Source organism: Salvelinus sp. IW2-2015, linkage group LG32 (assembly GCF_002910315.2).
Source record: "Salvelinus sp. IW2-2015 linkage group LG32, ASM291031v2, whole genome shotgun sequence".
NCBI classification, from domain to species: domain Eukaryota; kingdom Metazoa; phylum Chordata; class Actinopteri; order Salmoniformes; family Salmonidae; genus Salvelinus; species Salvelinus sp. IW2-2015.
The window spans coordinates 37703623-37715172 of record NC_036871.1 but is presented as its reverse complement, the minus strand read 5'-3'; the positions used below and the strand labels follow the sequence as shown (position 1 = coordinate 37715172).

General features: G+C 42.2%; 1 protein-coding gene across 1 annotated transcript in view; it reads left to right on the top strand.

Moving 5' to 3' along the window:
- The first annotated feature begins 5697 nt into the window (after positions 1–5697).
- The window catches only part of LOC111957052 (kelch-like protein 24), a 60776-nt gene continuing 54923 nt past the window's right edge, over positions 5698–11550 (top strand). Inside the window, exons 1-3 of the mRNA XM_023977773.2 lie at positions 5698–5966; positions 9337–9440; positions 9716–10560. Coding sequence (XP_023833541.1) covers positions 9366–9440; positions 9716–10560 — 920 coding nt within the window. The 5' untranslated portion in view covers positions 5698–5966; positions 9337–9365. The remainder of the gene's footprint in view (positions 5967–9336; positions 9441–9715; positions 10561–11550) is intronic.

The window sequence follows — 11550 nt, the reverse complement described above, 5'->3', positions numbered from 1 at the left end:
TTTTGGGCTGTTTTCTGCAAAGGGACCAGACGACTGATCCGTGTAAAGAAAGAATGAATGGGCCATGTATCGTGAGATTTTGATGAAACCTTCCTTCCATGCAAGCATTGAAGATGAAACGTGGCTGGGTCTTTCAGCATGACAATGATCCCAAACACACGCCGCGGCAACGAAGGAGTGGCTTCGTAAGAAGCATTTCAAGGTCCTGGTGTGGCCTAGCCAGTCTCCAGATCTCAACCCCAAGAAAATCTTTGGAGGGAGTTGAAAGTCTGTGTTGCCCAGCAACAGCCCAAAACATCACTGCTTTAGAGGAGATCTGAGGAGGAATGGGCAAAATACCAGCAACAGTGTGTGAAAACCTTGTGAAGACTACAGAAACGTTTGACTTCTTCATTGCCAACAAAGGGTATATACAAATATTGAAATAACTTTTGTTACTGACCAAATACTTATTTTCCACCATAATTTGCAAATAAATTCATAAAAATCCTACAATGTTGATTTTCTGGACTTTTTTTCTCATTTTGTCTGTCATAGTTGAAGTGTACCTATGATGAAATTACAGGCCTCTCCCATTTTTTAAGTGGGAGAACTTGCACAATTGGTGGCTGACTAAATACTTTTTTGCCCACTGTAGTGTTGGTGTTTTTCAAGGGAGCAGAGGGTATATAGTGTTGGTTGTTTCTTCAGGTGCAGAGGGTTATATAGTGTTGGTTGTTTTTCATATCAGAGGGTTATATAGTGTTGGTTGTTTTTCATGGAGCAGAGGTTATATAGTGTTGGTTGTTTCTCAGGGCAAGGGTTATTATAGTGTTGGTTGTTTTTCAGGGTGCAGAGGGTTTATATAGTTGTTGGTTGTTTTTTCATGGATCAGAGGGTTATATAGTGTTGGTTGTTTTTCATGAGCAGGAGGTTATATAGTGTTGGTTGTTTCTCAGGGAGCAGAGGGTTATATAGTGTTGGTTGTTTTTCAGGGTGCAGAGGGTTATATAGTGTGTGGTTGTTTTTCATGGATCAGAGGGTTTATATAGTGTGTTGTTTTTCTGAGCAGAGTTATATAGTGGTGGTTGGTTTCTCAGGGAGCAGAGGGTTATATAGTGTTGTTTTTTTCAGGGTGCAGAGGGTTATATAGTGTTGGTTTGTTTTTCAGGGTGCAGAGGGTTATATAGTGTTGGTTGTTTTTCAGGAGCAGAGGGTTATATAGTGTTGTTGTTTCCAGAGTGCAGAGGTTAATAGTGTGGTGTTTTCAGGGAGAGAGGGTTATATATGTTGGTGTTTTTTTCAGGGAGCAAGGGTATATATTTGGTTGTTTTTCAGGGTGCAAGAGATATAGTGTTGGTGTTATTTAGAGAGGGTTATGTTGTTTTTTTCAGGAGCAGAGGGTTATATAGTGTGTGGTTTTTCAGGGTGCAAGGGTTATATATGTTGTTTTTATGGCGGGTATATATTTGTTCAGGGAGGAGATTGTGGTTGTTTTTCAGGAGCAGAGGGTTATATAGTGTTTTGTTGTTTCAGGGGCAGATGTATATTTGGTTGTTTTCAGGTGCAGAGTTATAGTGTTGTTGTTTTTTCAGGAGCGAGGTTATATAGTGTTGGTTGTTTTTCAGGGAGCAGAGGGTTATATAGTGTTGTGTTTTTTCAGGGTGCAGAGGTTATATAGTGTTGGTTGTTTTTCAGGGTGCAATGTTATATAGTGTTGGTTGTTTTTCAGGAGCAGAGGGTTATATAGTTGTTGTTGTTTTTCAGGTGAGCAGAGGGTTATATAGTGTTGGTTGTTTTTCAGAGCAGAGGGTTATATAGTGTTGTTGTTTTCAGGGAGCAGAGTGTTATATAGTGTTGGTGTTTTTCAGGTGCAGAGGTTATATAGTGTTGGTTGTTTTTCAGGTGCAGAGGGTATTAGTTGGTTGTTTTTCATGAGGCAGAGGGTTATATAGTGTGGTTGTTTTTTTCAGAGCAGAGGTATATAGGTTGGTTGTTTTCATAGTGCAGAGGTGTATATAGTGTTGGTTGTTTCAGGTGCAGAGGGTTTATATAGTGTTGGTTGTTTTCATGGAGCAGGAGGGTTATATAGTGTTGGTGTTTTTCAGGATGCAGAGGGTTATATAGTGTTGGTTGTTTTTCAGGTGCAGAGGGTTATAATGTTGTTTTTCAGAGCAAGGTAATAGTGTGTGTTTTTCAGGGGCAGAGGTTATATAGTGTTGGTTGTTTTCAGGGAACCAGAGGTTATATAGTGTTGGTTGTTTTCAGGGGCAGAGGGTTATATAGTGTTGTTGTTTTTCAGGAGCAGAGGTTATATAGTGTTGGTGTTTCAGGCATAGTGTTGGTTGTTTTCAGGAGCAGAGGTTATATAGTTGGTTTTTTCAGTGCAGATATATAGTGTTGGTGTTTTCAGAGTGCAGAGGTTATATAGTGTTGGTTTTTTTCATGGTGCAGAGGGTATATAGTGTTGGTTGTTTCTCAGGTGCAGAGGGTATATATAGTGTTGGTTGTTTTTCAGGGAGCAGAGGTTATATAGGTTGTTGTTTTTTTCAGGAGCAGGATATATGTGTGTTTTTCAGTTGGGCAAGAGTTAATATGTGGTTGTTTTCAGGAGCAGAGGGTTATATAGTGTTGGTTGTTTTTCAGGGAGCAGAGGGTTATATAGTGTTGGTTGTTTCTCAGGGAGCAGAGGGTTATATAGTGTTGGTTGTTTTTCAGGAAGTTATTTGGTATGTACTGTGTTAGTTTGTTGCATTATCAGATAGAGCTTATTTGATGTCCTTTGTTTCTTAGTTTGTTTGAGATATTGTTTGATATTCTGTTTCATTTGTTCCCAGGGGGGAAGGTGAAGGCACCTAAGGAGTGCTTAGGCAAGAGGCCCGTGGGCATACATATACCCGTAGTATATTCACTGTCTWGGCACACTAGTTAAGACCTGGGCCGACCACCCCCTGTATTTTGGTTAGGGCACCAGGTGGTACTAAGTTAGGTGGGTAGGCAGGTAAGATAGGAGAGGGGGCTTTGACATTTACTTTCTTTGCTTTGGTTCCATCCAGCCCCTTTTCCCCATATTACCGTGTGATGGAATAAATTCCTTGTAAACGGTACCACTCTCTGCCTTTGTCATCCTTTCTCACACCTACAGTCCCATACCTCTTTCACTTCACAGGGAGTTGAGTTGTAGCAGGGTGTTGCATTCCCTCTTCATAGAGGCGTGCGTAACAGCATACTATACCACCTCATCTGTGAAGCATGKTSGAGGTAGTGTTATGGCGTGGGCATGTATGGCTTCCAATGGGCCTGGTTCCCTTGTATTTATTGATGCTGKGACTGCTGACAGAAGCAGCAGGATGAATTCTGAAGTGTTTAGGGCTATATTATCTAATCAGATTCAGCCAAATGCTTCAAAAMTCATTKTAGGCGCTTCATAGTGCAGATGGACCCAAAGCATGTGGAATCTTCTGCAATGGCCAAGTCAATCACGTGACCTGAATCCAATTGAGCATGCATTTCACTTGCTGAAGGCAAAACRCCCCAAGAACAAGCAGGAMCTGAAGACAGCTGCAGTAAAGSCCTGGCAGAGCATCACCAGGGAAGAAWCCCAGCAWCTGGTGATGTCTATGGGTTCCAGACTTCAGGCAGTCATTGACTGCAAAGGATTTGCAACCAAGTATTAAAACTCACAATTTAATTTATGATTGTTAGTTTGTCCAATTACTTTTGAGCCCCTAAAATGGAGGGATATGTATAAAAAATTGTTGTAATTCCTACACGGTTCATACAGTATTTTTGACAAAACCCTTAAATKAAAGAGTAAAGTCTACACTTAAAGCACAGCTTGATTGTTTCCTTTCAAATCCATTGTTGTGGCGTACAGAGACAAAATKATGTAGTTTGTCACTGTCCAAGTACTTATGGACCTGACTGTAGTTTTTCTCGGTGTCTTTTCAACTCATTTAGTACTTTAGTAATGGGGATGCATTATGACCAGCAACCCCAACATCAATGTGACAACCACCCCCACCCACCCAWTGCTAATTAAGATGCTAGTTACCACATGGCTTGACCTATAATAAACTCACAAATAGGCTTGAAATAAAGCTCTCCCTTTCCTGTTTTCAATAAAAGTATTTGTTTATAAATACTTCCATCATACAACAGTTTATTAAAGAAATAACAAGCTATGAATATTTACTTTCACCAATTAAAAATGTATAATATTCCATCTTACCTCAATGTTCTGTGACCCTGACCTGACCACATGGAGGATACACGTTTATCTTGAAATGATGACAACCTCTTTGACTTTTGAGTAATAACCAGTGTGACAACAAACTAGTGARACAACCAACCCMTGTCTCCTCTATTTTGTCCTTCAGAAAGTAATGATAGCTCAAATCGCCCACACCAAGAGTCTGTGACATGAACACTTTTGACATTGACCTTAATGGACCAAGCTGCTGTCTCTGATTCTATCATTTTCTAAATGGTTGGTTAACAGTGAGTAGGTTTACATGCACACTGATAATTCGATATCAAACTGATTTTGGCAGATGGTCAACTATGGCATTAGTCATGAGTAGATATATGTTGTCGTCCTCAAAGAGACCAGAGAGTCAACAACATCTGGAATCCACATCTGTTGCTGGATGTCAAATGAACGTTACCACGGGAACTGGAGAAATGTTATCTAACTACTAATCTCCTTTAACCCAGAACTAAAAGCTTGGTAATTTGGTCAATGSCTTATTATTTACCCAGTCTGTCCACAACAGATTATGTAACAACCTGCTTATCTATCAACTGTCATGTCAATGTAAACTAAAGCTAACACGTTTTTCGGGAAATAATTTTGTCAAGAAATTGCTTTATTTTCATGACTCACAATGCCACAATGTGTATGCATTGAACATCCACTAGGGGGCAGTTGTGTTTCAAAACAGGGTTTTCGACTGATGACGTAAGGCATTGACAAGTTGGGACAAAACATTGAAAATGGGTCAGAGACCAAAAGTGAGGAAGTAGCTCTCTAAGGATAACYTTCCTCGGCTAAATGGGATTGTGCAATATTGTAATGAAATTACGACATGATTAATTTAACTCCTCCCTACTGTAGAGATTTGCTGCGGCTGCAGCAGCATGTTTTTAACCGTTCTACCCACGTGCCCCATATCGGGTTACAACTGAAAAACATACCCTTTGTTTAACACATGGCGTAGAGTTATAAAGAGCTTCACTGTTTTATATAGCTTTAAAATTATTTTAAAAATCAGGACARTAGAATACAACACAACTATATGTCATTGACCAGTGTGTGATTGAAAATAATGTAAATTGTTGTTTGTTTTCCAYCCAATTTATATTGTAAAAACTTTGTCAGCTTTCAGCATTAAGGAAAGTTACTAAAGTATGTCTGATTCATACTACACTTGTCTCTCAACTCATGATCATAAATGACCCGATGAGTACTCATTAGGCCTATYGCACTATTGGGCAATAGTCTGCACTTTATTACACAATTGGTGTTGACAACAAAGTTTCACGATTTTTTTGTAGAAAAAGTGTTCAACTTCAGGGAAGTTTTGTTTGCAAACAAAGGCCAGCCACGCGGACGACAGAGGTGCTTTGGGAAGTGCTGTTTTCTGATTGCACAACTCTAAGGCACAACCACTTCTTATGAAATACACTACCCATAAGCACCAATAACTCCAGCTGACTGGGTCGGCAAATTCTGAGGATGTGACCTATATCTCCCTGTGATGTTTACACTTTGTTACAGTTCTTTGTCTCTGCGATCATAACAAGTCAGGATGTCTGGGACATAGAGAAACATCTTTTTCTGTTTTTCTTTATGTGTAAAGAAACCTATTTTTATCATAACATTTTTGGACCAAGAATTTTCGGAACAACATTTTCTTTAAACTTTTTTTTTATTTTTCCACGACTCCAAATAGCCGAGGCGGCTCATACGGAAMATTTTGGATAAGGTAATGTACTTTATTAAAAATAGCAAGTAATATRTAACGTGTATTTCAATACGCGTTTGTATTCCGTTGTTGCATTGGATTTTTGGTCAAGATATCGTATGCATTAATTTGTTGCCCTAAACTTAATTGCTCACTGTTCAAGGTTGCCGAGAATAAGTCATCGGTTTTTGGCTGATGGTACACAATTGAAAAGCCTACTTTCTATAACAGATATCACGAGTTAACTTTTTTTGAGTTGTTATTGTACATGCGTTTTATGTAAAACATTTTCAGTCAACGTATTGCTGCATAATAATAATGTTCGATTCCATGCTGCATAACATTGATTCTGTCAATTCTGATCAGAATTTAAWCTGCTCAACGTTTTGGGTGATTTGCTTGTTTATTGTGTGTAATTAATTAAATAAATAAAAAGACGTGACAAGAAGACGAGGTCACTGTGGCCATATAAGASATGCAATAGCTGTTACGTGCGGAGTAAACTCCACTCCACCATGGAGTTTAGTCCGCTAACTTTGTTGTGGTCTTTATATAGCCTATAGCTACACATGTCATAAGAAGGGAATGTTACATGCGTCAGGGAAGGAGGCACTGCCACTTGCAAACCCTGTCTTTTGTGTTACTTAAAATTACTAGGAGGTGTTGCAGCTGTGGACTAGGATAACACACGCAAACAGTTGTGTGTTTTGTTCCGCTTGTGCGTCTGTACCGCCAGGTTAAATATAGCCGGGATGAGAGTGACTACGTTCATCAGATAGCTGGCCAGACCCGTGCGCTGMGGTTAATAGCCGCCTCGATTTAGTTACGGCAAGCACGTGACCTGCGTGAAGAGCGCTCGTGCCTCAAAGACGACATGAGCAAATGTCAACATCTATATCTTTATGTAAAAAAAAAAAACTAGCAGATTCTCCTGGCAGAATGAGACAGAGTGAAGGAGTCGTTTTCCCGTCTAAATGAAATAGATGGTTTGAGATAGTTGGCCTGGGGCTATACACCTGTGCGTGTGCGTGTTCGTGTAAAAACTGTGAGCTGAAGACAGCCTACGCATACCGTTTTTTTGCTCCAAACTTGCCATTCTCTGGAAGTGAAAAAAAAATGACTCAGAAGGAGTGACCCCGAGGCTCTTCTCCCAGAATTGACGGTAATCTGGTTTGGCATTAATCTGGTATGGCATTAATCTGGTTTAGCAGTCAGTCTGTTTCAAAGACTATGCCCCTAGGCGCACACAGTTAGAGGATCACTGTTGAAAAGACTATAGGTCCGGCTTCAACCGGTGTCGCAGATTGCTCACTGTTAAAAGCATGATGGGGTGATGCCTATCTTTTCTTCACTTAGTTTCATTCAAAGCAAACATGATTGATGTACCATTGCACAACAAYCTTTCTAGCTCTATTGTCCTTGTGATTGCTGGCCTTTTCAACTGTAGTACAGGGAACATCTGCTTCAGTACAGAGGAAGGGGTTAGTTTGTAGATATGTGCATATTTACCTGGTTAAATAAAGGTTAAATAAATAAATAAATAATAATTCAGGGGCGGCTCAAGCATTTTGGGGGCCCTAAGCGAGATTTGGTTAGTGGGCCCCCCACCTCCCGGCAAAGTTAATTTCCTGTAGTTCTACACATTTTGCCATGGGGTGTAGARAAAATGTTGCAGTTTTAAAGCAAGTTCTCCGAAATTCTACACATTTTGTGACTAATGCCATGTTAATATGATATTTGTCGCAGCGTTCTAAGGCACTGCATCTCATTGCTAGAGGCGACACTACAGACCCTGGTTCATTTCCAGGCTGTMTCACAACCAGCCGTGATTGGGAGTCCCATAGAGCGGCGCGCAATTGGCCCAGCGTCGTACGGGTTAGGGTTTGGCTGTCATTGTAAATAAGAATTTGTACTTAACTGACTTGCCTAGTTAAATATATATATTTTTTAAATAACAAAATCCATCGGGGCCCCCTGGAGGTGGGTACAGTGCAGGGTACAGTATTTGATTACTACAAGTTTAGATAGCTGGCTAGACTAACTACCAATCTAAGCGTTGTTAGCTGACATGCTGACTGTCAGTGACGGACATAACAAGAGAAAAACTGCTGATGCACAACCACATTTTGAAATTGCACCCGGTGTGTTCTACTATTCTTACTCTCAATAGTAAGTTGCGATCCCTGCATGAGTTCTAAAAATAAATGAAATACAAATATGTTTTGGGGACTGGGGCCCCCTGGCGGCCGTGGGCCCTAAGCGACCGTTTATGTCGCTTATGCCTGGAACTGGCCCTGTGCGTATGGCTGGATTTTCTAAGCTCTCTCAAAAAAAATTGTTCCTCTACTGTGATGCAAGATACAGTAGCTCTACCCTGAAGACGGTGGAATTGTTAGTACAACTAGTTTTCTCTCTCTGAAGCGGAAAGCAGGCTGTTTCCCTTGTGACTTCTTTCTGGCTATTGCCTCTGGAGTGTACTTGGTTTCTCCATTTCGTCACAGCAGCAGTGGTTCAAGTTCAGTAGTTAAGTTCAACTTCAAGTGACTTGTATAACTTGATTTATACYTATTTATAACAATTGTAAGTTTTGATCTAGAGCTACATAGGCTTATAACAGGTCTGTAACACATGCACGATCAGATCTACTGTTCCTTAAACACCACATATAACCTGACTCACACTTATATAGGGTTATATCATACATGTAACACATTTATAATCTGAATTAAATATACAGCGTAAATAGACCTATAAAACGAGTAAACAGCTAATTTATTGCTTGATCTACACCCATATCTACTATACCACTTGAACCTTATTTCCTGTTGTCCCTCCAGGTATCCGGTCGGTCTATAACCTTATTTCCTGTTGTCCCTCCAGGTATCCGGTCCCGGTCTATAACCTTATTTCCTGTTCCTCCAGGTATCCGGTCGGTCTATAACCTTATTTCCTGTTGTCCCCTCAGGTATCCGGTCGGTCTATAACCTTATTTCCTGTTATCCCTCCAGGTATCCGGTCGGTCTATAACCTTATTTCCTGTTGTCCCTCCAGGTATCCGGTCGGTCTATAACCTTATTTCCTGTTGTCCCTCCAGGTATCCGGTCGGTCTATAACCTTATTTCCTGTTCCCTCAGGTATCCGGTCGGTCTATAACCTTATTTCCTGTTGTCCCTCCAGGTATCCGGTCGGTCTTAACCTTATTTCCTGTTGTCCCTCCAGGTATCCGGTCGGTCTATAACCTTATTTCCTGTTGTCTCCAGGTATCGGTCGGTCTATAACCTTATTTCCTGTTGTCCCTCCAGCGTACATCCGGTCGGTCTATAACCTTATTTCCTGTTGTCCCTCCAGGTATCTGGTCGGTCTATAACCTTATTTCCTGTTGTCCCTCCAGGTATCTGGTCGGTCTATAGGGCAGCAGCCATGGTGTTGATCCTGGGCAGACGGCTCAACAGGGAGGACTCTGGGACCAGGGACTCCCCCGCCGTCAAACGAAAGGTGCTCACTAAACCCACTCATTTTATCACAACTCCAAGTTCTTACTAGTCTTGACAAGTGTTTTGAAGGGCAATGTGTGTCAATTATTTCTCAAGTGGCAAATAAAAACATACTAAAATCAAAWTTTTCCAAGAAGAAAAACAAACGGGAACATGGCCAAGACCCCCACTTCCAGTTTATAAACCAGTGCAGGGTTATCACTTTTGACTGTAGATTAAAAGTTACAGAGTAGGCCTTTAAAATTAAATTAAACTCATTCRTTTCATCCCTCCAAGGTATTCGAAGTGGACTCCAAAACCCTGACCGGTAATGAAGTTCTGGAGTTCTCATCCGGCTCCTCCCACTCGGAGGCCATCTTGCAGGTGTTCAACGAGTTCCGYGACAGCCGCCTCTTCACCGACGTGGTCATCAGCGTGCAGGGCCGCGAGTTCCCCTGCCACCGCGCTGTGCTCTCTGCCTGTTCCTCTTACTTCCGTGCCATGTTCTGCAATGACCACCGCGAGTCRCGTGAGATGCTGGTGGAGATCAACGGCATCCTGGCCGAGGCCATGGACTCYTTCCTCAGCTACGTCTACACGGGCCGMGCCAAGATCACCACCGACAACGTGCAGTTCCTCTTCGAGACCTCCAGCCTCTTCCAGATCTCCACGCTCCGCGACGCCTGCGCCAAGTTCCTGGAAGACCAGCTCGACCCCTGCAACTGCTTGGGCATCCAACGCTTCGCCGACGCCCACGCTCTGAAACAGCTGGCCAGCCGCTGCCGCTCGTACGCCCTGGCCAACTTCCCTGACGTGGCCCAGCACGAGGAGTTCCTGGACCTGAGGAGAGACGAGCTGGAGGAGTACATCTGCAGTGACGAACTGGCCATCGGGAAGGAGGAGGTGGTGTTTGAGGCGGTGATGCGCTGGGTGTACCACAGTGTGGAGCCYCGGAGGCCCGTGCTTAAGGACCTGCTGCACCACGTCCGKCTGCCCCTGCTGCACCCAAACTACTTTGTCCAGACAGTGGAAGGAGACCAGATCATCCAGACGGCGCCAGAGTGCTACCAGCTCCTCCACGAGGCCCGGCGGTACCACGTACTGGGCAACGAGATGATGTCCCCCAGGACCCGCCCACGCAGGTACTGTGCAGGGGATGCTGGGAGGTGTAGTTCAGAGACTTGGTCAGTCAATTAAATTCAATAGAATTGCATTGTCCCTGAAGGGGAATTGTATTTGGCACAGCTCTATGGATAGTACAATTCAACACATCTAGGTAAGGCAGAATTCACCTCATGCCTTCAAATAGTCATTTATTTATTATAAGGCCCTGAAGGCACTAGGGACCTCTCAAATATGAGGAAGTGTTGTGACTGAATACGGTACAGTTCCTTCTTCCTGCCAGTCAACTGGAAGACGGATTATATGTCATCTCTAATTCCTCTTGTCTTGTCACTCATCTTTCACAATCATTTTATGGAGATTAACTGTAATTCTAAAAAGAAGGATAAGAATGTCTGTTTGTAAACAAAAACCCCTGCCACTTTGCCCTCGGCTCAAGTAAAGAACCACCCACCTTTGCCTCTGCGAGGAGAAAGACGAGAGAGACAGACAGAGAGTGATGGAGAGAGAGAGAGAGCATAAGACAGAGATGACTGAAATATAAGAGGAAGAGTGTCAGACCCAGTACTCCACTGTTTTCTCTTCCACAGTAGATGGTTTTGAGTTACAACATGAATGTGTGCCTGCTGTGTTATTGTGCAGACAGAGCCTTCATTGAGGGAAGGTTTGTTTAATAATCCTGTTTTGTAATGAAATTGTGTCATGGAAGAGCTTGTCCATACACGTTGTAGTTTTCTGCCAGAATAACTGCTATGTTGCAAGCCTTTGTAGCCTGAACCATTCGTACCATTCGGTCTAGTTTTAATAGCAGTAGTGAAGCAGCGAGTCACATACAGCCCTGTTTGTCCATAAGGAATTATTTGAAGGATGTTTGTTTGTGTACGATATACATAGGTCCATGTGAGTGTGTGTGATGAGTTCATCCACAGATAATTTTCTGTTTGATGTCTTTATGTATTCTGTGTTACATGTTAGAGTATGTATGTGTCTTTATGTATTCTGTGTTACAT